General features: G+C 45.9%; 1 protein-coding gene across 1 annotated transcript in view; it reads left to right on the forward strand.

Annotated features, from left to right (window-relative positions):
- MDGA1 (MAM domain containing glycosylphosphatidylinositol anchor 1) overlaps window positions 1-24,493 on the forward strand; it is a 143,390-nt gene that overhangs the window by 45,795 nt on the left and 73,102 nt on the right. Inside the window, exons 2-8 of the mRNA XM_032684442.1 lie at window positions 1,259-1,398; window positions 4,172-4,346; window positions 8,674-8,870; window positions 11,651-11,783; window positions 16,436-16,705; window positions 17,091-17,420; window positions 20,710-21,003. Coding sequence (XP_032540333.1) covers window positions 1,259-1,398; window positions 4,172-4,346; window positions 8,674-8,870; window positions 11,651-11,783; window positions 16,436-16,705; window positions 17,091-17,420; window positions 20,710-21,003 — 1,539 coding nt within the window. The remainder of the gene's footprint in view (window positions 1-1,258; window positions 1,399-4,171; window positions 4,347-8,673; window positions 8,871-11,650; window positions 11,784-16,435; window positions 16,706-17,090; window positions 17,421-20,709; window positions 21,004-24,493) is intronic.

Below are 24,493 nucleotides of genomic sequence, written 5' to 3' on the forward strand. Positions count from 1 at the left end.
TCTAACATTGAGGAAAAAGTGGGTGCTTGGTTCAACCTTAATAGGTTGTGCAAAATTTGTTCATGTTTAAGAAGTCTTACTGAAGCTTGTTGCTTTGAAACCTTTGATCATTTTCTCAGTGGTTTGTTCATTTGTGTTATATTTCACAAATAGGAGCTCGAGATGTGACTCCAGAGTCTCCTGGAAGCATTCTAGCAAGTCAGGGAAGTATCCCAGGGAATCATCACTGAGGCACTGACTCAGAGACGTTTGTGGGTTTCTCTGTTCTTGAAGTGCGACTGGAGTTTTCCCCTTGAACAAACGGAGGTGTCCTGTTGGGCTGCAAAGTTGCCTTCAATACATCTCAGCTGCTTCTGTGATCACACAAATGCTTTGGAGCAGGAAGCCAAAGGCTGTTTGCACAGGACTTCAGAGCTGAGGCTTTTTTCATTATAAAATCCTGTTCTCCTAGAGCTTGTCTATCCCTGCTGCTCATCAGGGCTGCAATGGGACAGAGGTGCTTTTGGGGGTCATTGTGGTTTTTAACTTTGATTTGGGAACTTTCTTTCTATGTATTTTTCCACTGCGCTGGTCTTCAGTCATTTTCCTGGGAGTAACTGGTGTCTGTTTGGAGCCCTAGGTGGTTAGGGATCTCTAGAGATTATGGGTCCCCTGATCTTGCAGATGGTGTTCTCTCTTGCTCAAGGCTGAGATAGGCTGCTATTTAATATGGGAAAGACTTGTTTTTCCTGCAGCGTGTGCTATGCCTGTTCTAGGTATGTGTGCTAATCGCTGTACAGAGCTTCAAAGCCCTTTCTGACGCTGCTTGGTAGTTATGCCAGACCCCTGCAAGGTAAATCATAGTAATCAGGCTTATTTTTGACAGGCATAGAACAGCTGTGATTTGACCAAGTCCCTGAAATAGCTGCTTCTACATACTCCTCTCTGGGAGAGATGAGAATAGGATATTCTTAGTACTCAATCCATGCAGAAGGGTCCCCCAAAAATCTCCATATTCTGCTTTTCAATGCCTACAACTGCTCATCACAAGACCAGAGGTTTTAAAATAAAGTTGATACCAGTTGCCCAGGAAATGGGGAAAATTGCTTAATTTTCTAAGACCTTTGTGTCTCATTTCCAGCACTGTCTGGGCTCTTCCCCTCTGTGGCTTAAGAACTGGCTCTTCCACCCTGCTGTGGGAGCAGCTGCCCTGGGTAGTGGGCACGAGGAGATGGGATATTGCTCATTTCCCTCTTTACCTCTTCTTTTCTCTCCACAGCTCCTGCTCAGGCCCAGATCATCCATGCTGGGCAAGCATGTGTGGTGAAGGAAGACAACATCAGTGAACGCGTTTACACAATTCGGGAGGGGGACACGCTGGTTCTGCAGTGTCTGGTCACAGGACACCCCCGGCCACAGGTAAATTTTCAGTCTTAGCTGTCACCCATCCTTCCCACGTTTGTAGTCTCCACATAGAGCAAAATTGTAGGCAGCGGGGTGCCCAGCTTTCTCCTACATATTGGAGTCAGATAGGGGTGACCCATCATGCAAGCACTTGTTTGTTAAGCTATGAAGCATTTAAGGTTCCTTTTGCGGAAAACAGCCCACAAAGCTTTGCAGGAGCCTACAGAGACCTTCTAATGATTTTCAGTGAAGTCCCCCCAGAAACTGAAAGCCCAGACTGAATCCAATATACAATCCACCCTCAAATCTTTAACACTCTTACTACAAAGTAGGAACAGTGTAGAGAATAGATAAGACTATCCACAGGTGCTGGCCATAGGAATTGGTCCTTCTTGGTCCATCAGTCTCATATGATGAGAGCCCAGGGGACCCTGCTTGGGAGAGGTTGTGCAGTTGTTTGTACTGCACTTCACTGACTGCTGTGCAGAGCCCACTTTTCATTGATTTATGGCCACCAAGAAGAGGCGGATTTGTACTTGTGGCACTGGATGTATCCATGCTGTTGTCAAAGACACAGTTCAGTGGAGAGGTGTGAAGCTGAGCTTGGCTAACTTGCAGTCTTTCCCTGGGGTGCCTAAAGGCTTGTATAGCCTCAAGTCCCATGCAGCCACCTCTCCACCCTTCAGATACTCAAGCAGGGTGGTTCAGTGTTAGGGTGAATGAGTCCATAGAGCTACTGGACCAGAGCATGGGTCTGTAAGCTCTGGGATAGAGCATGGTAGGAGTGGCAGCTGGTGCATACTATGAGGATGGATGTGCCAGAATACACTCATGGGAGACACATATGATTCTTGTGTCTTCTTGGCCCCCTTCCTCAATCCTGCCAAAAATATTTGTGCTGAGAAGCCGTATGTCTGCATATACCAGTAATGCCTCTGTGGACTTGCTTGTGAGGAGCTACTTGGCAAAGAGACGATGACAAAGGCAAGGGAGCCAGCAGGATTTGAAATGGTTTATCCATCAAAAGCATATCCTGGAGACAATAGAAAGAAAATAATCTGAGCCAAGCCAGCAAAAATGACCAGCCTAGGCTAGTGACTGTGATAGGCAAATGATACCTGTGTACATCGTAAATGAGGAAGATGGCAGGGCTGGCCCTGCCTAAGGTTGTTGAACGTGTGGGAAGGTCCTGTCAGGTTGTAGGGATTTGAGCCTGAGTAGCCAGAGAGATTTCTGGAGCAGAGCCTGTTGCAGACAGCATTCTAGTGGGCAACATGGTGGCTTGTCATTGCCTGGACACTCACAGGGTACATGAAAATGTGGAACTAGGCGTGACTGGGGAGACTGGAACCTGTGCATATAAAACATGACAGGCATCCTATCTCTGCCCTTCCTCCTCATGGATTGATTTCTTTCCTAGCTAAGCTCTTATGTTAACCTTTGTTTAATCTTCTCTTTCCCCTTCTATCAGCCAGTCATTAAAGCATGAAAATGTGGCCAAAATACTTAAATGAGATTGCAATTGAAAAGATTAAAGAGCTGGCTGAATTGTCCTTGCAAACAGGAGACTCGGAGAGTCTTGGAGCCCTCAGACAATTTCATAAGCCTACAAAGACTGAATAAATCCATGGTCATTAGCTCTGAAAATCTGCTCAGTCTGGTGCTCTGGGAGTGAGACATAGACACTCCTGCTCTTTCTAGAGCACCAGCATCAATCAGGTGGTGGCAGTGAGCTTTAGGCAAAGTCTGGCAGAGTGGTCAAGGTATTTGGTCCATTTTATCTATAGCCAACGCTGAATGCAAGTCTCTCTTCTTTCTCCTGGCTGATCTTGTTGGATCTCAGTCCCAGAGTCTAGATGGGCACCAGTACAGGAGACTGGCAGTCACCAGCCTTTAGAAGGAAGGCTATAGATATAGGAAACCAATGGGCTGGGAAAAGCCATCTCTCTCTTTCATTGTCTGTACTGCACAAAACAAAGGGAAAGCTTGTACTGCCACTGTGAGAGCTGTACCTCATTCCAGGCATAAGAATTACCATTCAGTCTTCAGGATTGCTGTCCTCTTGCCACCATTCACTGTGAAATATCATGCAGCTCCATTGTTCCTGCAAGCCAGGATCTTAAGACATGTAACATAAGGACAAAAAAATGAAATCTGAAGGGATTTTTTTTTTATTTTTTCTTTTTTTTTTTCTTTTCTGTATCTTTAAAAACAGAGGAAAACCTTGTGTACTGCAAAAGGATGCCTTATAAAAATAAAATACACTGGGGTTCCCTGTGGGAAAGGGGCAAGAGTCAGATAGCAACTGCATTTTCTCACTCTTGGAAAAGCGAAAAGCAGCAATAGCCTTGCTGTCCACAAAAAGATGAGTGTGAACTGCAATGAAAGCTCTGTAGCTGTGAGCTGATGTCTGTTGCAGCATCATGACCTACCAGCCACATGGGATCCCAAGGCTGAATGCCAATAGTCCTGTGCAGAATAAAACTGAGCAAGCTGCTGGGTTTACAGGACCAGAGCAGGAGTGGGAAATATACAGTGTGTGTCTAGGTGAACTGAGGGCTCATCCTGAATTCTTGGATGTGGGGATTGGTGATGGATGAGAATCAGCAGCTGGCCTGCTGAGACATAATGAGATCAGTAGCTGAGCTTTGCTAAGTCTGGTGGTGCCATAGGACCCATTCTTGAGAGGGCTAGAGAGGAGAGGGAAGAGCAGCAAAGGGAGCTCTGCTGTACTTTGGGGTCTCTATTTTCTATCACTGATTTAATTTGTCTTTTTCTTCTCATGCAGGTGAGATGGACCAAAACAGCTGGCAGCGCGTCGGACAAATTCCAAGAGACGTCAGTGCTTAACGAGACCCTTCGGATTGAGAAGATCCAAAGGCTGCAGGGGGGCCGCTATTACTGTAAAGCAGAAAATGGGGTTGGGGTCCCTGCCATCAAGTCCATTCGAGTAGATGTGCAGTGTAAGTCGTTTAGCGGCAACCCAGACCTTCCCACAGTTCTACTGCATGTCTCTGCCTCGCTGCGGGGCCAGCGGGGAGCTGCATTGCCCTAGGACCACGTGCATCTGATTCAGGAGGAAAGGGACTGGCATGGTGTCCTCAGGGTCCATTTTCCCTAAGAGATTAGACCAATCCATGAAAAATATAGCTCTGTCTGTCCTTGTGAGTCATTCTTATCTAGGTGCCATGATGTCTGTCACTGACAGGATTCCCTAGCACTTGTCTGGGATTTAGCATTGTAGGTAGCTTCTGCTTTCTTTATCTTCATTTTGAAGCTGGTTGTGCTTGAATCAAACCAATTCTTCTTGAAGTTGGTAGTGCCCCCGATGCTGGGAGAGTTTCTGAAATCAGTGCCCTGCTCCCAGCATTGCCAGCTCTGTGGCATGATGGAAACAGTGTAGAAGACTATGGGATGCAGCTGAGGAGACTGAGCTGTGAAAGGCTGAATGTAAAGGTGATGCAGCATTTCTCTGGCTGGTCACAGTGCCCATCCTTCTTGTGTCCTGGAGATACTGTTAGTGGTTTTCCACTTGCGCTCCAAGTTTTGAAGTTTTCTCTTACTGTTTATTCTCAGGATTAATGTCTATTCTTGGGCTGCTGTGGACAAAAGGGAGGGAAATTAAACTTATGCCATAACACCCGTATGGGAGGAATCCAAGATTTAATGTCTAAAGCAACTTTTGAACATATTTGCTCTCTTGCAGAAAATTACCATTCTGCTCATTGTCCTTAGCTATCCAGTATTCCAGTTTTCTCCAGCCCAAATAATACCAAATCTCTCTCCTCATTCATATCTTCTGAGAAGGCCTAGCCAGCAAGAGGTGGTGCTAAAAAGTTGTGAAATACGATAAAGCAGCTGAAACTGTCCCAGAACCTGTCATGACCTGTTCCCACACTCATCAGCAAGACAGTCTTCTGTGCTGACGTGCTCTGTGGTTATCTGTCAAAACTCCAGTACAAACCTGGAGATCCTTTTGCAGATATTTTTGCTGACAGCAACTGCTGCCTGAATGCTTCCTCTTAGTCCTGCTGTCCAGCCCTACTGTGATGTGACTCTCACAAACTGTGCCACAGACATGAGCATCCTTAGCTTTTGGCAGGCTTATGATCCACAGTCATATTGTATGGCTGGGAGAAGTTCCCATCTCTGTTCCTTCCTTGCCCTACCCTTTATTGGTGTGTGGGCAGCATCCTACCTAGGCTGGGAAATAGATTGCTTCAACAGCAGCCACTGTGTGTAAGATGGGTACTTCTTCACTGGCATTGCATCGCTTTCTCTAGGGGAGTTTTGACACTTGCCCTAGATCTGCTTGGCTTCTCTGTCTATTTCTTCTCCTGTGTGGGTGGAAGCATACATACAATAACTCTCCATTTCAAAGGGGACTTACTTTTCTTAGGCCTCAGTGTGACACTTTGTCAGGGCCTGTGTCTCTAGAACAGGACTGTGCCATGAATCTCTTTATGCCCTGAGGGCACTCCCACAGTGCAGGATGGAGCTAGAGTGATGTAGTGTCCCATGGTCCCTCATGCAGCTCTGACCTGTAGAACTATGGGGCTAATGGGGTGGCCAAGGGCTTTCTCATACTAACATCTACTCTGCAGATGGACTTGGTACTGCACCTCTGTTCTGCTCACTTGGTTTTTAGGAAGGAGAGACTATTTTCTGCTGGTATTTGCAGTAGGTAAAGGGAACATATAGGAAAAGTCACTGTTTTTGTTGAACGCTCACCCAGGCAACCTTCAGCTGAATGAACAAGAGTTTGAAAACAAAACCCTTCTTTCCCTGTATCCCATTTTGTAGTTAGAGGTCATGTGTACACACCCTCATGTGTACTTTGGTGTCCTTGACAGTTACTGCTCGTCCTCAGTCATACTTTTAGTATTAGACAGCAAGGTTGTACAGAGAGCATTGTTGGTGCCGAGAGGATATTAAACTGGAAACTCTAAACCCTGTAGCATGATATTCCTTTGCCTCAAATGAGCATCAGTGAGGCTTTAACATATTGATTTGATACTGGCAGAGAGGCAGCTGCTGTTCAGAGTATTTCCATGTGGGAGAGAGAGAAAGCGAAGGAAAAGAAAGAACGAATGTTTACAAGCTCTTACTGTGCATGAAACATCCCACGTGGTCATCTCCATGAGCAGCCTTGGGCCAAATTTATCATTTGTGCAGCTCACTGACATCAGTGGTGTTACTTGTAGATCAAGGACATACATATCATTGTAGGCTTTATTTTAGCTTTTCTCAGGAGGGTTAGACCTAGAGCTGACTGCTACAAAAGAAGGCTGGAAGATTCAAGGGAGGAAAGCTTTAGCAACCAAAAGAAAAATGTTGTTTTCTGTGTGGGGAGTAGCTGGGAGCCAAGAGACCTGAACAGCAAGCATCTTCTTTGGTTAGAAAGGGAAATGATTCACCATACTTTCTGCTGAGAAATGGATTCCTAGAAGGATGGTTGCTACAGAGTCACTCATGTAAAGTTTGAACAAATAAAGGATGATTAAAGACAAAGAAGAAGGAAAAGAGGAGAATCTGTTCCCAGGGTTCTGGTCCAAAAGAATTTGATGTAAAGTTCAGTCACCCTATGGCCACATGAAGACAGCACTGTATGGAGGGGAGCCTTTTTTTTTCCACTTGTGTATGTTTTTCTTCAGCCTTGAGTGTTTTTTGATTGGGTTTTTTGTTTTGGTTTGGTTTTTGTCCCCTGAGATATTTTTTTGGGTCTTGTCATTGTTCCATTAATGGCTCTACTCGTATCTCTGAGCTATGGTCAAGCAGACAAATTTCAGGTCCCATTACAATTGCTGTCTGCCAAGCATACAGCTTATTAAAATATGCAAATGCACAAGTTGACACTTGTGATTCAGCAGGGAACATACGTTGTTTGGATGACTTGTTAACAGAAACTCATCCTTGCTTCCCTCTTCCTTTCTAGAAGTCAGATCTCCAAACTTGCAAATCTGTAAAATAAAAAAATGAAAATTAGGTCGCATAGGAGGGCAGGAGGCAATGAGCATGTTAACATGTTAACACGAGCAGAAAACTTGCTGGCAGCATCAGAGACATACCTCAGTTTCCTCAAAGCTGAAGATGGGGTCATAAGGCTCCTGAAAATGTAGAATCACTTCAACTGAGCTCAAAAGATGCCTTAAAAGACATACATGAGGGCACAGGGACAGATTTCAGTTTTAGAGGGTCAATTCTTGTCAAGTGGGATCTTAACGTTTAACCTCAGTCAGTCTCAAAGTGGTTCTGGGAGGAGAAAGATCCACCTCCTCTGAGGTTTCCCCCATTCTACTTTGATGTTCAAACATTGATACCTGGTGCAACTTCCAAGAAAATGATCCCTTTTTAGCAGGTGGGCAACCCTAGGGGAGCAGCGTGCTCTGCATGGGTGGAGAAAATACTCTCCCTGTGGAGCTGTTGCTTGAGTCCTTGCAAGTGAAGTCACTGATAACCATTGATTCAGTCATGATGGCTGCAGGTCCGGTAGAGGTATGGTGAGGGAATTGTAAGGAGTGTCTTCTGTAAAGGAAGAAAACAAAAGAATCCAATCAGTTTAGGGATGGGGAATGGAGTTAAAAGCGAGCGGAATTTGCTGAAGAAGGGTAGTCAGTACAGACTTTGAAGAAAATACAGAGGATATTTATAGGGAGAGAAATTATACATTCCTATTACAGTGTTTTGAATCTCATATTCCCATGACTCCCCACAAGGCTGCCTACATGATTCTCCATCTCAGTTCCTCAATCTTATCCTGATTTTCACTCCTTTACTTGAAGGCTTGTTTTGTCCTTTGTATGGACATCTCACAGCCATGGGCTTAGTCCCATGATTCCGGGAGGGATCTGGGAGTTGAAAAGTGGAGAAATGATGATGGAGTAAAGTTTCCTGGGATCCCTCTGACCTCTCACTGAAGTAGAGAGTGGTGATTTTGAGGGAGGGAGTGGGGGTGTGTCATCGTGGAAGGTGAGGCAGCCCACTCCTCTGAGAGGCATGTGGCAGGCGGGTGGTTTGAGGACTGCATGGGGATCTGCAAACCAGAGACTGCTTTCTATTCTCTGAAGGTTGTGTGGTGAGCGGGACAATTTTGGCTTCTCCTGTCTGTTTCCTTTAGATATTGTATTACCTGTTCTCAGATCAGTTCTTAAATCAGCAGTTGTCATCAGCCAAACGTGTGGGACCTTCCCCTCTCCTCTGTGGTGCCTGGAGCATCATTTGCTCTGCAGGCTGTACATGCAGACCAAGCTTTGCTAACTGCTGCTGCGACCGTCCCTACTTTCCTTCCAGATCTAGATGAACCTGTTCTCACCGTTCACCAGACCATCAGCGATGTACGTGGCAGCTTCTACCAAGAGAAGACTGTCTTCCTCCGCTGCACTGTCAACTCCAACCCACCAGCTCGCTTCATCTGGAAACGGGGAGCTGAGACACTTTCTCACAGTCAGGACAATGGCGTGGACATCTATGAACCCCTCTACACACAGGTGAAAAAAAGCAAATCTCTGCCAACTTATGTTGAGTGTCTTGCTGATGCAGGGCACTGTAGTAGATTGTCTTTCTTTCCCTGTATGGATTATGATGTTGAGGAGAGTGTGGAACACTGCAAGGAGCACTGTCTCCAGAAAGGCTGGTAGAGCCTCCTGCACGTAGGTTCCCAGGGTACAGGAAGAGCAGAGCAGCAGGGGGCAGTGTGACAGCCTAGAATTACCTTCCCCTTTTTGTCACTGTTCCTGAGAGCAGGTCACAGCTCCTCTAATGAGTTTATTATGGCTGAGACTAAAATCCAAGCAAAAATTCCAAGATCAGCTTTTCTTTATCTCCCATTGCTAATTTTCTTTTTTTTTTGGTAACTGAATGCCCAAGCCCCATATGTGAGGGAAAGTGCTTCTTGTTTAGCAGTGTGAGCGAATGGCAGGCATTGCTGAGGGATCCATGGGCTTTTCCTAATGACCATGTGTAAGGGGGAGCAGAGATGCCTGGGCATTTCCTGAATGTTGTCCAATGACAAAGAGTCCACATCCTTTCTGCTTGTCCTGCTTGCCTGTGCTGGACTTGCCCTGCACAACCATGTTCCCCCCATGAATACCACTTCCTTCGCAGTAGTTAGCCTGCCAATGCAGTGGGAGACCAAAGGGACTTTTTCTCTTGCCAAGGCACTCTGGGCATGTTATCCTAAGCTGAGCTCCGGTTCTGAATGCTCTTCAGATGCTAATCAGCCCCAGTATTTCCAGCAAGTCTGCTAGGCAGCACAAGGCAGTGATGGGTGAGACGGGAGGGCTGGAAGGGAGGGCTGGAAGGGCAGCTCCCCAGGGCAGCTGTTTCATCCCAAGCACCTTCCTGCACTCCCAAAGCCGGGCCCTGAGCACATTCTGCCCAAGTTTGATTTCTGAGCAATGCCCCAGGCAACCTTTAAGTTAATGTAGTCGTGTTCATATTTTATTGAAACACGCCATCTCTGTAGGTCATGGAAATGGGCAGCCAAATGGAAACATGCAGGGGGATGAGGAGGGAGGAGAGAGCTGCAGGTTAGCAGCAGATTTGCAGAAACACTGTAAGTCAGCACTGCTGTTTGGCCCTGAAGACAGCTTTGTCTGTGCACTATGTGGCTCCCAAGTAGGACATCCCTGGCCTTAGAGGAAGCACTATGGGCTCTCCAGCTTTCACTAAGCTCGGTGTAATTAACGGGAGGCATTGCTTAATGAGAGGATGTCTTGGGATATTTTCTTCAGCTAAATTCACCATGTTGCAGCATTAATGTGTAAAGGACCCGTCATCCTGCAGCTCCTCTCAGGCAATGTTCCCAACATGATGGGTCATTTCCAGCTCTGAGAGAGGGTGTTAGGACTGCTGTGCTCATAGAGGCATGCCCTTAAGGTCTTCTCCTTAGCACCAGTATAAGCCTGTAAGTTGGTAAGCCTGGGTTGGTAAGAGTTGAAGTTAATAAAAACACACCTCTGCAACACTGTTGGGAGGGGAAAATCTTGCTGGAGCTCAAATACACTATGTTTAACAAAGCACTCTTCACTGAGGTTTGCACAGTGATGAACCTGTACCAGCGTCAGGTTTGAACAGACTTTTACATTAGAAAGGAGTTGAAGACTTTATATACATTTACCCAACATTTACTAATCAATAAACAGGATACATATGACCCTGTAAGTAAGTAGATGACATGCACAGTGTAAATGCCATCATTTGTGTGGCACAGCAACAATCCTCAGGGGACAGGATTCTCACAGGGTTATTGGTGTCCCAGGTATTTATCGTTCTAATTTATTCAGTTCATGTCCTTGTTCTCTGCATATTAGCATGCCTGAGCTCATTGTCCAGTCCCCCAAGGTTGTCCTTAGGAGGATTTGTCATGCTGACACCTTCTCACATTTGCAGGCAGTTATGGAATGGTTTCCCCAAAAGAGATTTAGACAAACACAAGGAGAAAATAGCGACAAGTTGTCGGGGGAAGACATATGAGTTGCATGGTGTGCAAACCATAGGATGCACCTCAGAGCTTTCTTCATTCTGTAAATAAATATCTACAGAACACATCTATCATTAATTTAACAACTTGATTCTGTTTCTATAACAAACCAGTAACTAATGGAGTGCCAGGCAGTGATTTTTTTTGTTTGTTACCTTACTATGAGGAAAGGCTATCAAAGTCCATGCAGCCACTCTGGATTTATATCCACATAAATGAGATTAGAATCTGGAGAAGGATAAGAAAGTTTTGGGAATTTTTTGAGTATTTCTCTGAATTATCTTCTTTCCCTCTATACTGTAAATTTCTACAGTGTAACTGTTGAACTTGTCATATTTAGGCCAGCATTAATGCCTCAATCTGCTCTAATTTACTTTGGTTTGGCAATGTTCGGTCCCCAGTGACTTTCCTTGGGTTCCTACTGACATCTCAGAGTGAGATCCCAGGATCTGTTCTGGGATGTTTAAGGTTTGTCATGTTCTGCAAGATGATTCTGGCAGCAGTTGATGAGAAATTATGCCCAGACCTGTTTGGCAGTGCCTTCAGATCAAATGTCAGTCAGTTGCTGGGTGTTTTGAGAAATCCCTGAGGTGAAATTACCACTGCAAACATTTTGTGTCTCCTTTATGTAGAGCTGGCGGGGCTTGGAATATGCTCAGTTCCCTGAGGGTTTGATGGGACCTGCTGGTAATCTGTAAATCTTGGGACAGGTTATGGACTTGCAGTGATGATCTGTGCTTTTTACACCTGTGTCTTTTTTTCCCCCTATTTTTTCCCAAATCCCAGGGTGAAACCAAAGTCCTGAAGCTGAAAAACCTACGACCTCAGGATTATGCCAGCTACACATGCCAGGTGTCTGTCCGCAATGTCTGCAGCATCCCTGACAAATCCATCACCTTCCAGCTCACAAACACCACAGGTAAGAGGGGACACGAAGGGGCCCTGCAACCCTCTGACCCCTCGCCTGCTTAACAACCATTACTCCTCCAGAAGGGTAACACAGAACCCTGGCCAGGGTGTACAGCACATCACCCTCACGTACATGGCTGCTAGGATTACAGAGCCTTCACATGGAAGTCTTGTGGCCAGGGATGCTCTAATTTCTTGTAGCACTGCGTATATCCGGTGCCTTGGCCAGGCCTGCCATGAGATCATTAAGGAGACTACGTGTAGGTGTTGAGGCACTATGTAGTTTTTAACTCAGACACTGTTTTATTTATTTATAATTCTGAGTCACTTTAAAAATAGATTCGATACATCTAGAGCTGGGCAGTGCTGCAGTTCTTACAAATAATTCATCCCTGTGTGACTCTGGCCTGGTTTGCCAGGCTGTGCTCTCAGCACGTCCCAGCTAACAGGCTCCACTGGTACTGGGGTTTGTAGAGAGCATACCTTTCCGGTGCCTTCCCAATAAAGAGATTTTACACTCATATTCATGTTGGCAATACTTAAGGGCACCTCCAGTTTTCAGCAGATTCAGATGGGTGCCTCTTGCTTGACCTGCAGTAACTGATTGAGCATCACGTATCAAATACTGGCAAGGACCTGATTGCAGCCTGTCCATTAAAAAACAGAACAAAAAAAACCAAAACCACACACGCAAAAAAAATCCCCACCTGCAAAGTCCCCACATGTATTGAATATTTTCAAATAGTAAGTAAATGTCAGGAAATCGCTTCCAGCCCTGGGGTATTCCATGATCAGAGAGAAAGGCATTGTAGTGGTTTGAATTATTCACCTCTCTAATGTAACACAAAGCAGTTTGCATCCCTTGTGTCATCTTTGTGCAGCGGAAACAGAACTTTTTTTGATGTTGCTAACTGTTGACAGGATACTGTTGATACTGTTTAAATTGCGTTTATTGATCTAACTTGAGCCCAAGGTGTTGAACAATAGTTGCCTCATTTTAGGTAGGAAGAAGAAAAATAATGAGCTTAAGAAAGTGAATTATAGCTAATGTCAGAAAAAAATATTCTCTGTGTAGTAAGATCTCTGAATATGTCTTGAGCAACTCACCCTATTACCTGAATTTCTCTCAGGATGAGACTGTAGCAAACGTTGAAATATTCTCTTTAAAAACTTATCTTCTGCTCATGATGAAGAAAGGGATCTTATACAGCTCTTCTTTCCTGTGTGTCTTTACCTTTGAAGAGTCAGAAAATCAAATTTCTCTTCATGTCCACACAGGGAAACTACCCTTCATTTCAAACCAGCCCCTTTACTAAGTGAATGGGGAAAATGTATTTTCAGGTTGTAGCCTCAATCAGAAGTCAGTGATACGTCTGAATTTACACCAAGTTCTTAAGTACTTACCTAAGCTCTGAACCTGGACCATGTAGTACGTATATCTAGTATTTTTTTCCCCATTGCTTAATTATAGATACATATTTATACATAGTTACAGTGGAGCCTGGCACTACAAGCTCAAAGGGGCCGTGGAAAATGTGTTCATAGCAAATTGTATTAAAAGTTGGCAGTGAAAATGAAGCTGGCATTGCGGTGTGAGCAGGATTTGCGTTAAATACCACAAGTATATTTAATTCGAAATATTATCCGGGTTACTTGCCCTGTAGGTAGTATTGTGCATATATGGGGAAATATTTAAAGGAAATTCTTTAGTTCTCTCCTTTTTTGCCTAGGTCTTTTCTGTCCCTCTTGCACTTGTGCTTTCACAGCTTCTCTAGCCTTGGCTGTGCCCAGAATCCTGAGCATCTTCACTCAGGATGCTTTTGCCTTTGCAACTGAGAAGGCGCTCAGATGGTTGGAAATCCATGTCTTAAATATTTATAGTCCCGAGCACTACAGACCTTGAGGGGAATTGGTGGGTCAGATCATGTCAGGCCAAGGGAATCTTCTCAGTTCATTTGCTTTTCCTCAGCTGGCTCCTCAGTTCCTCAGCTGACTCTTCAGTGGCCTTTGGGCAGATCAGAGTCTCCAGTAAGGAGATGTGCTTCTCCCAAACTCTGTGTGAGCAGCTTGGCCCTTGCAGTAGGGGTTGGGTTCTTTGTCTGCAATCTTAATGGGAAGGAGATTTCTCAGATCTTCCTCTGTTCTGTTGCTGTTGCATGGCTCCAAGCAGCAGGTTGAGTCTGTAGGGCCACAGGACCAGCTCAGCACTGGGCTGTCATCATCTGCTCCAGCAGGGTCAGCCTGATGTTTTCCCCTTCCTCAATTTTTGCAAAATTAAGCAGGCCAGCTGGTTAATTCTCCTGCAGTTTTACTGCAGCAAATTGGACTTCAAAGGGAATTGAAAGCAATTCTTTGTTTTTAATGGTCCCCTTGCTGCTCCGCAGACTCCGCCAGCAGGTTTTCTGAGCCAAGAACAAAAGGAATTGCCACAGGTTACAAATAAATGAGATTCATCTCCTGCATAACAATGTCTGCAGTATGTTAACCTCTGTCTGCTGACAGGAGTGGGAGTGGGGATCCACACAGGCTGCCACAGCCAGGGCTCCATTTTGAGGTATGTCATGGGAGCTTGCTGCCTGGAGCTGTGCAGGCAGCAGATTTGCAGTTTCCTTACCTCCTCCTTGCATGTACACACAACCTGTCCTGATGCAGTGCTTCCACCAGCATGTCATGTTTTTTCTATGTTGCCTTGCCCATAGCTGGGCAAGATGAGTATGGGTCAGATATGTGCACATCAAATGCTGCAATCTTAACCAGAGCATGCAGGACCTCTGGTTTGTGCTTCCCAACTCTGACACCTCCTCACTGGATAGAGGCTGGTCTCAACCTTTTTGTGTCTCTGACGGGGTTGAGACCAGTTTGTCCATGCCCTGTGAATCTGAGACTAGTTCAATGTCAGAAGGCAGAAAGAGCTATTTGGTGTCAGCTACACTCAGTGACAAGAATGTGTCCTACCCGACCACGGTGACTTGAGCTATTGAGTTTCTGGGCTTCATAGTATCTCATGAAACCACCTTGGTGTGGATGTACAAATCCTTTGCCATTTAGTATGCATTAACTCTTGCACGCTATTTACAAGATTCCAATGAAGAGAGCTACCAAAGTCTATTGAATGCAGGTTGTGGCCTCCCGAAATTCAAGGACTCCAACCACTGGCCTCAAAATGGCCAGTGCAGGTGACAGAGGAGCCATCTTCTTCCTTAGGCACAACTGACCACCTCTGGCAAAAATAGCATGTACTGTGGCCAGGGAGGATGTTATATTCAGTGCACCAAAGCATTATTCCAGCACGGCAGTAGTTGCACTACTAAATTATGGCACTGGTGCTGAGGAGAGAGCAATCCTCCTTGCCTTGTTTGTATGGACTGTAATTTAGGGATCCAACACAAATCCAGCACATCTCATTAACACAGGGTCCAGGGAGAGAGGAGGCAGAAATAATGATGCCGTTAAATCAGGCTTCATGAATATGGAACAATATCTTATTTTGCATTATTATGGCTGTTACTTAAAACAGCTCCCTGCCTTTGTGCTGGGGACTGATACTTTCTCAACTCTGTCTGGATGGAGCCAGTGGTGCTGCTGACAGGGGCTTTGAAAGACTTTTCATGGAATAAAATAGAGAATACAAAGGGAGGCATTTTGGATCAGTTCCTGGAGGAGGCTGTAGTGAGAAGGGTGCAGAAATAAATTGAAAATCAGGTACTCGGGTATTTAAAGGAGAGGTTGTCTAGACATTTTGAATGAGTTTCAGTTCAGTTGTACATAGAAGAGAGTCCCTGTGATTGTGATAGCTCCCAAGTGTATAGAAAAGTGTATTAGGCACCTGAGGAAGTGAAAGAGGTTAAGAGTGGGTGTAGAGTTGCTCTTCATGGTCTGTTACTGTGCAAACAGGTCTTAACCCTCCATATCAGGCTCTGAGCTGCAAGGACTCACTGCCTGTCAAAGGCTTTGCCTCTCAAAGATGTGTAGTTGGGTGTGAGAGATGGAGAGGCATATTGTAGGAGAGCTGCCATCTTTTTTTAGTGATAGACCATCCCTAAAGCTCCCTTATTGGGATAAAAACGCTGTTTGGGAGGAGTGGTTCAAGCTGTCCTTGAACACAAGCAGTGGTTTGGTTCAAGCAGGCTTCTCTGAGCCTTTCTCCTTCATCTCTCCATCAAGTTTACAATGGCTTTCCATTGTCCTTATGCCTAACTGCAGCTGTTTGTACCAGGAGTCAAGAAGCTTTTGGCCTTGGGTTTTCCACTGCCAAATTTTTCTGTTTGCCACCCCTGCCCGTGCAAAGGGGTTCTTTGGGACCTACATCCTAAGCCCTAAAGAACCTGCACTGGGCACTGATAAAATGTCATACCTAGTTTGTGCTCCAGTCCTAAGCACTAATGATGAGTGGTTTAGGTATGACCTCCATACTGGGGTGGGTCCTCCCTACACTGTCTCTTAGCCCTAAGGGAGCAGAGTGTTCTAACTGAAAGACATGGTAAGGATCATACTTTAGATTCACAAGCACCTTTTATTTGTAATGAGTTCATTAATCCCTCCAGCTCTCCCTACTCAAATCAGCCATCATCAAGAATAAATCCTAGAAAGTATGAAGCTGTGTACAGGCAAGTGCATGGGTCTTTTTCAAGCTCAGAAGTGTCCCTCTTTGTACATTTCCAGCCCCACCTGCTCTGAAGCTGTCTGTCAATGAGACACTGGTGGTCAACCCTGGTGACAACATCACTATGCAGTGCTCTCTGATGGGCGGTGACCCACAGCCAGAAGTTGTTTGGTCTCACTCTCCCGGCCCAATGCCTCCCAGTAGCCTTGTGCAAGGAGGCAACCTCACGATCTGGAGGATCCGCGTGGAGGACTCGGGCTATTATAATTGCACGGCCATCAACAATGTGGGGAACCCGGCAAAGAAGATAGTGAACCTGCTGGTGCGGTGTAAGTTGCTGTTTTTCTCAGAGCATGGGTTTTCAGGGTGGTGGGGCTAGATTTGCATTTCTCCTGGTTGTTCTTGTACACTGAGGGCAAATGTGATATTTAGCAGCGATTAGTATTCTGGAGAAGTGCCTGTGCAAATTTCTCTGCTCCCAGACCAACAGCTGCGCAAGCACTTCTTGCAGCCTCATCCCAGGCTGTACCACTATCCCAGATGGAGAATGATCCCAGACTGCCAGATGTGAGGTCCTGGGGACATTTTGTGGGAAAGTAAGTGGGAGAAGTCTTTGGGCAGATTTTGCCTTCCTGAGGAGCAAAGAACTGTTCTCCTGTCCCATGCAAGACACTTTACTGTCCCTAATCAGTTTTTCACTTCTGTTTGTCTCAGCCATGAAGAATGCCACATTCCAAATCACTCCTGATGTGATCAAAGAGAGCGAGACTATCCAGTTAGGGCAGGACTTGAAGCTCTCATGCCATGTAGATGCTGTTCCCCAGGAGAAGGTTGTCTATTCCTGGTACAAGAATGGGAAACCAGCCAGGTTCTCAGACCGGTTGCTCATCACCCGGAATGACCCCGAGCTCCCACCTGTGACCTGCAGCTTGGAGATTATTGACCTGCGATTCAGTGACTATGGTACATACCTGTGCGTGGCTACCTTCCAGGGAGCACCCATTCCTGACCTCAGTGTGGAGGTGAACATCTCCTCAGAGACAGGTGAGCCTCTCTGTGGCAGATGGGGACCTCAGAGGAGTGTTTGACATCACTAGCTCCCCCCCCGTCCCCACGCCTCTGGCTTTTTTGAAGGACCTCACATGAGTGTCTTGAATCCCAGTGGGGAAAAGTCTCACGTCCTCAGGCAAGCACTTGGCTGAGATTGGAGATGGACAAAGTTACAATCTGACAGCTTCTCTGTCAGATGTGTTATGCAGCAAGCAGATCTTCCTTTATGTTTTCTCCCTGTGAAAAGTCCAAAGTACACTCCAGTCAAAGCTACAGAGACAGGTTTAGAGTGTGATTGTTCAAAGAAACCTCTACATTGTGAAGGAAGGAAGAAGAGGTGGTATTTCACCAAATTTCAAGTGTCCCTTTGTTTAGAAGGGAGTAAAAGAGAAAGAAAGCTGCTGTTTCCTCTCTTTGGCATTGCTTATGAGGAATATACCTTTTTTCAAAGCTGTGTCCAGGATATTGGTATCATCTGCCATACATGAAGATTTTTAATGTTTTGATGTTTACTGGATTTCAAATGCAGTCTGTCTTGGGCACTCTTTGTAGGAGTCAAAGTGTTATAAATGCCTACCCTCGTAAAATCAGGGTCAAAGCTTCACCCCATCGCTTGGTGAGGACAGGACCAATAAGTAAGTGGTTGTCAGTCACTTTGGGGACTGATAGGGCTGTTTTTCTGTTTCTGGGGAAGTGGTGGGTCCAGCTATGCTCTCCATTATATCCATGTCATTGTGCTGCCTTTCCAGGACTGAGAGGGTATAGCACAAAGCAGCACTGCATTAGTAATCTGATGAGGACTCCTCAGGGGAGACAGCTGCCCACAAATTTTGACCTGAACCTTTACAGAAAGTTTCTTCTCAGTCCCTGGTTGTGCTGGACCCATAGGCCAGGCTGATCCCAGTCTTGATTCTGGACGCTTCTGATTTCAGCTCCCCAACAAAAAGTGCTGCAACTGTTTTTGATGCTTTGGGAAGCCCTTGTCTCCCATCAGAAATACTGGGGCCAGGCTGTTCCCAATGGGATTGCATCCAGTGCTCATTAGCAGCCTGGAGAATGAGTCCTGCCCATGCCTTGGACCCACTAAAAAGTGAGGAATGGTGCTTCTATTCTGTGGGCAGCTGTGGAAGGTAGGACCCACTCCATGCCAGCTGACACCAGCATTGTCATACCCACAGGGAACAAAATCAGGGGAACTCCCCAATCCTGGTGCAAAACTGTTTCTCCTGACCTTGTGTGGTTGCTGCCTCCAGGAGCAATCCTTTTTGCCCAAGATCACTAGATGGCAGAGTGCAGTTGTGCTTAAGACTGCAAGGGTAGGAGGCTGTGAAGGGCTGGGAGACCCTAGATGATCCCACTGAGAGGCTGGGCAGTGTTGGTCAGTGCAGATGTTGGTCTAAGCACCAGCCATTTGCTGCCTTAAAGGCAGTATCTACAGTGGCAGGTTGCCCCATGCCTGTTCAGAAGAGGGTGAGTCCCATATGCATGTGTGGATGCTGCCAGTGAGGAAGGGTTGGAGGGCAGCCTGCGGTATTTTGAAGCCTCTCTTTGGCAGCCTGGGCCAGCAGGACCACTATGTGTCCCAGGGAATGAAAACAGCCATCCCTGCTGGAGCAGCCCTCCGTGCAGCACCCAAGGCTGTCCGAAATGCAGCATCCCCACGAACAGCAATGAGCCACCTCCAACATGTGATTCCCATATAAAACCCCAGGTTTTCGCAAGATCACAGGTTTGGAGCAGGAGGGCGGCAGCAGAGGCTCCATGTTTCCCCACTGAGCAAAGCCTGAGCTCGTCAAGGTAGCTGCCTCCACTGAGCAGCTCCAAGGAGATAGCTCTAATTAAAAAAAAATCTTCAAATGTAATTTACAACTTGTCCTGTGGAGAAAATTGCTGCTCACCAGGTGAGTAGCTGCCGACAGCATTGGCACTGAAAGTGCTGTCGTACCTTCGCACTGTGCAGGACAGGGCGTGATGAGATTCCCCCGCCCAGAGGAGACCTGCAAATTGAAAATATGGCCTCCCTGTTGCATAGGGAGGTCACTGCAGAGGAAGATTAGGCTGGATCCATCCTAAATTTGTTCATAGAGAGCTCCAGGCTGTAACATGTACAATTATCATAGCATATTCTCCTTTGCTGGAACTGAATTGAGCTAATGTTGGTCAGACCAGCTTGTTACAGCTTCTGTAGTCCTACATTTTGATGTAAATGGAAACAAAGTACATGGCCCTTGCAGTTATAGAAGTGTCAATCCAAGTGTTGCCATTGTCAGCAGGAAGGGCTGAAAAGGTAGCTTTCAGAGAATGATTGTGGCCATATTTACCTCAGCTGAACTGTTAACTCTAAAGCCTAACACAAATAAGTTGTCAATATTACGTGGGTTTTAGCACAAACATCCCCTTCCTGGGTTCTTGGTGGTATTAGGAATGTGAAAAGCAAACCTCTTCCCACGGACAACTCTGCACCCTTTAGCTGTAGTCATTTGGTTTCTTTTGAGCTTTGTTTATCAACAAAGTTTTGTTTGTCAATTGATAACTGGGTATTTCTTTGAGTGTGACTATGCCTCCAACTCTAGCTGTGGCTCGGCAGCAATTCTGCTGGGCGAGATCTTCCCAACCTGGAAGGGATGCCAGGAGTGATATTTGCTGGGGCTTGTCTCTCACTCAAATGATCCAGAGGTTCATTGGTGTGGAGATTCACAGTGCATTCACCAGTGTAAAATAAGCAGACACCTAACAGGGCTGACTCCTTGCTGTAGTTCAGAAACAGAGAGGGATTGTGGACCTCCTAGAGATGCAATCTACAAGCACTAATTCTTTAAATCTTGATTTTGGTCTGACCTGGATAAAGGTGCTAGATACCTCGGGAGATACAATGTTTATTTCTTGACAAAAAGACTTTCCTTGAGAAATTCACTGATGAGAAATTGAGAAATGGATCGAAGAGGCTTTTACCTTTGGGTTCCTCAATGCTATCCCTGCTGTTGGATAGCATTTTGCAGACAGAGGGATGGGAGCGTGGAGTCTGCCCAATGGCAAGTGGCACTTGCCATTGATATTGGGATACAATGTTGGAGAAGCTGGGATCTTCCTTGTTACCCTGCAGCTCCAGACCCTGCAGGATGATTCGCACAGGACAGTATGCTCGTAGAGGGGTTGCAGTGTGTCAGGTGGAAACTTTTGAAGTGCAAGGCTGTTGGTGTGACTGAAACACAGGCATCTCAAAAATGTTCCTTACTTGCTGAAAACCCACTGTAAAATTATTCCCTTCTTGTCTTTCTTTTAGTGCCACCAACGATCAGTGTCCCTAAGGGTCAGTCCACCATCACTGTCCGGGAAGGCTCCAGGGCAGAGCTGCAGTGCGAGGTTCGTGGGAAGCCCAAGCCACCCATCATCTGGTCCCGTGTAGATAAGGAAACCCCCATGCCTTCAGGGACAATGACAGTGGAGACATATGATGGGAAGCTGCATCTGGAGAGTGTGAGCCGAGAAATGAGTGGGACCTATAAGTGTCAGACAGCCAGGTACAATGGCTTTAACATCAGACCACGGGAAGCCCTGGTGCAGCTCAACGTGCAGTGTGAGTATAACCATTCAGTACCAGAGTGCCTGGCTGAATGCCTTTGTACACAAAAGCCTGTAGGCTGAGCAGGGTTGACCTTTCTTCCTGGGCTGAGCAGACACATCTCTTTTGTCTGGGGACCTTTGAACAGTTTATATTTAATTGGTCCAGCTACACAAGAATAAGGGCAGGGTACCATATGGCCAACATGTTGCAAATGGAAGGGAGAGGTGTTGTACATGTTTGTATAAAATGCTTTCTATTTCCGTGTCAGAGGATGAGTGCAGAACAGCAGCTTCACCAGCTGTGTGTTCCTATGCATTATATGTGTGTAAATACCTTCAGGGTATGTTATGAAGTTTGTAAAGTCAAACATTCAGAAGGTGCAAATGAATGTTAATTAGACCATTTCCACCCCACGACCTTTTTTTTCAACTTAGTTACCCCTGCTATCTTTTATGGATGTGCCTGAAAAGCAGTGCTAGGCAGACCTAACAGGGATTGCATATCCCAAATGGTTTTCATTGAACAAGGTGGTGAGTAACAGAAAACTGATCCTTAATATGTGGTATATGGAGTGATTTTACCTATGGGCGGTGCTCCCAGCCCCACCTGGAGGCAATAACTGTGTACAAAGGTGAACAAAGAAGGAGGGATGTTGCCTGTGTCTGCATTGGATGACATCTCCATCCTTTCCCTGTAGTGGTTTCTCCCTCCAGAGAAGTGAGTGCCTGCTCAGCTCACATGCCGTTAAGGTGTTTTTTGAAATGTGGGAGTGTGTGCTGTCTCTCCTACAAGACTTTGAATCAGATGGGGAAAGCAGCTGGGTAAAATGCCTTGGTCTGGAAGGAGCAGCAACTGTAGGAGTGACTCTTCCTGCAGCTCTCATCCCATCAAAATGGTGTAATTGTTGAACTCTTGCAGAGTACTCTGAGCAGCATAGATCTGACAGGTGTGGGATGGGCAGGGAGCAGGTTAATTTGCACCTGGGCATGCTGCCTCTGGGCTGTGACTGATGAGCCTCCACACACAGCACAGCAGCACTCATTAGACATGCTGCCACACTTCTTTCAGGCTCTCTCCCCAGGAATAAGAGAAGTGAGACCTGAGCAGACAACCTGGCTGAAACCAACCAGACAAACTGCTCACAGATGTGAGCTGCTGAGAGCACAGCAGTAATGGAGGTGTGTGAAATCCTGCAGGCACTTTGAGTATTCAAAGATCCCCTTTTAAAATTATCTCTGTCTATTCAGGAGCATGGCAGGAATTAGATTACAGGATGAGACAGGGAAATGTGTGAAGATTTCCATGAAGGTAAATATGTGTGGAGAAGCTTCCCCTAATCAAGGTGAAAATGTGTATCTTGGTTTGAGCTTTTCTGGAAGGCATCCTGGGCCAGACATATGGGGTTTGGCCAGACATGACAGGGAGGGTGACCCTTGGTCACCTCAAGAACTGATGAGAGGTGCAGCAAAATTTCACTTGGGAGCAAAGAGCCATCAGATCTGCTAGTGTCCCTAGTTTGGTGTTGCTTTTTGAAAGCTGTGTGGTCCTCGCTTGACCCTCATTGCCCCTGCAGAGGGAGCAGCAGTGCCAAGCTTGGGATGAAGTCAGGCTTCCTGGGTGGTCTGGAGGGGTATCACAGCCCTGAATCTTGGGCTGCAGGGGGAGGACATGATTCCCTGTACAAGAAAGGTGGTAGGTACAAGCAACAAGCAGTTCTGGGGCAGAGCCTTTGATGTGACCCTCAAGAAGGCAAAGATGTGATGAACCATGTAAAGAGTAACTCAACATACTCTTCCTATAGCTCTTTCCATGGCCAAACAATGCTTTATTGTGATCCTGCCGAAGTAATGCTGTCAGGGTCCATGCAATAGCCCACCCAAACAGCCCTCTTCCCTTCTCCATTATTTCCATTTACCCTTAGTTGAAGCTGGGTGCATCCTGAGTGTTTGTATACCGAACTTCTCCTCCTGCCCGGAAATTGTGGAAGGACCTTACGGTGGTACTGCCTGTTCTGTGCCTAAGCAGGCAGCTTTGGTTTCAGGACTGTCAATTACTCTTTCCATTAGTATGAATAAGAAACTGCAAACCAAGAAAGTAGGACAAGAATTGCCCTCAACCGTTTTACAGAATTCTCCTTTCCTTCCCCGCCCCCAAAAACCAGACCCAGAAACAACACAGTCCCTGTTTATCCCTCTCCTCCATGTTCATGCTGCTGGAAAGACGTGAATGCCGCAGCAGGGGCTTCTGTGGTTAATTGAAACACAGCTTTCCAGTGTGGGTAGCTCATTAGTCTGGTGGCTTGCTCTGGAATTCTCATCTTGTTGGAAATGGGAATCGTGTGGCTCCTGCAGCCTCTGTGATGAGCGCTTCTCTCACCTCCCCCGGCCCACGCATCCCATTGGAGAGCCGCTTCAGTGGGGTGTGCATCCACATGGGCGTGTGCATCTGTGTGTGCGTGTGTGTGCATGCAGGAGTGCCTGTTTATGTGTCAGTGTGAGCTCCTTTTGAACTGGCTCATTCGAGGGAAGAGTGAATTCTGGATGATAATGTGGCTATTTCTCTGATTTGCTCCAAAGCTAAAGTTGCAAAATCAATACAGCAGATCTGATTAGATGTCAGAACCTGTTTCTGTGTTTCCCTTTTTTCTTGGTTTTCTCCCCTCACCCTCATGCATATAGTGCTGTATTGTAACAAACTAGCCTAGAAATAGGCTTTGCCAACTGCACTTCAATAGTAGAAAGAAAATAAGAAGACAAAAAGAACAAGTCAGCTGTCAAAAAAGGTGTTTGGACTTTTTATTATTTTTTGTATTTTGAAAGCAGAAAAAGTTGCTCTTCTTTTATCTTATGAGCTGTAATTGTCTATCATCAGCTCTCTGACAGGATGGATGGTGTCTTCCCTGGACTTCTTGGTCTGAACTGTAGAGCTTTGAAAGATTAATAAGTTCATGAAAGTCCTTGCAGCCTTATAGCTCTGTGTTTAGGATGAAGAAATGTTATATACTGGTTAGAGTGAGAGGTTGGGCTTGTCAGAACTCCAGGGAATCTACCACTTGGAGTGGCAACATCTTGTCATCTTTTCCTGTATCTTCAAAACAGGAATAAAACTGACCCATATTATCAAAGATTTGTGGGACATAATAAACACAGCACTTTGAAGCGTTGTGATAAAAATATTAATGGAATGCCAGAGTACTGTTAACAAAATCAGTGCTGTCACTGATGCTGTTGTCAAGGGGTTTTTTCAGAACGAGATACTCACTCAAAAAAATCCCAGCAGAAAAATCAATCTTCTGTAGAGGTGAGTTTAAAATCAGGGCTGGGTCACACTGTACAGGGGAGATAGTGTAAGGCTGTAAAACACACGCTGGGCTTGAAAATGTGCAGCAGTCTGGGGTTTGCAATACAATGGTGTCATTTGAGCAGATATGTATGAAAGGAGGAAAGACAGACAGTGTGCATGTGTGGATCAGTGAAAAGGATGCTATCTAGATATGAATTTA

The sequence above is a fragment of the Chiroxiphia lanceolata genome, chromosome 3, assembly GCF_009829145.1.
Source record: "Chiroxiphia lanceolata isolate bChiLan1 chromosome 3, bChiLan1.pri, whole genome shotgun sequence".
In the NCBI taxonomy this organism is placed as follows: Eukaryota; Metazoa; Chordata; class Aves; order Passeriformes; family Pipridae; genus Chiroxiphia; species Chiroxiphia lanceolata.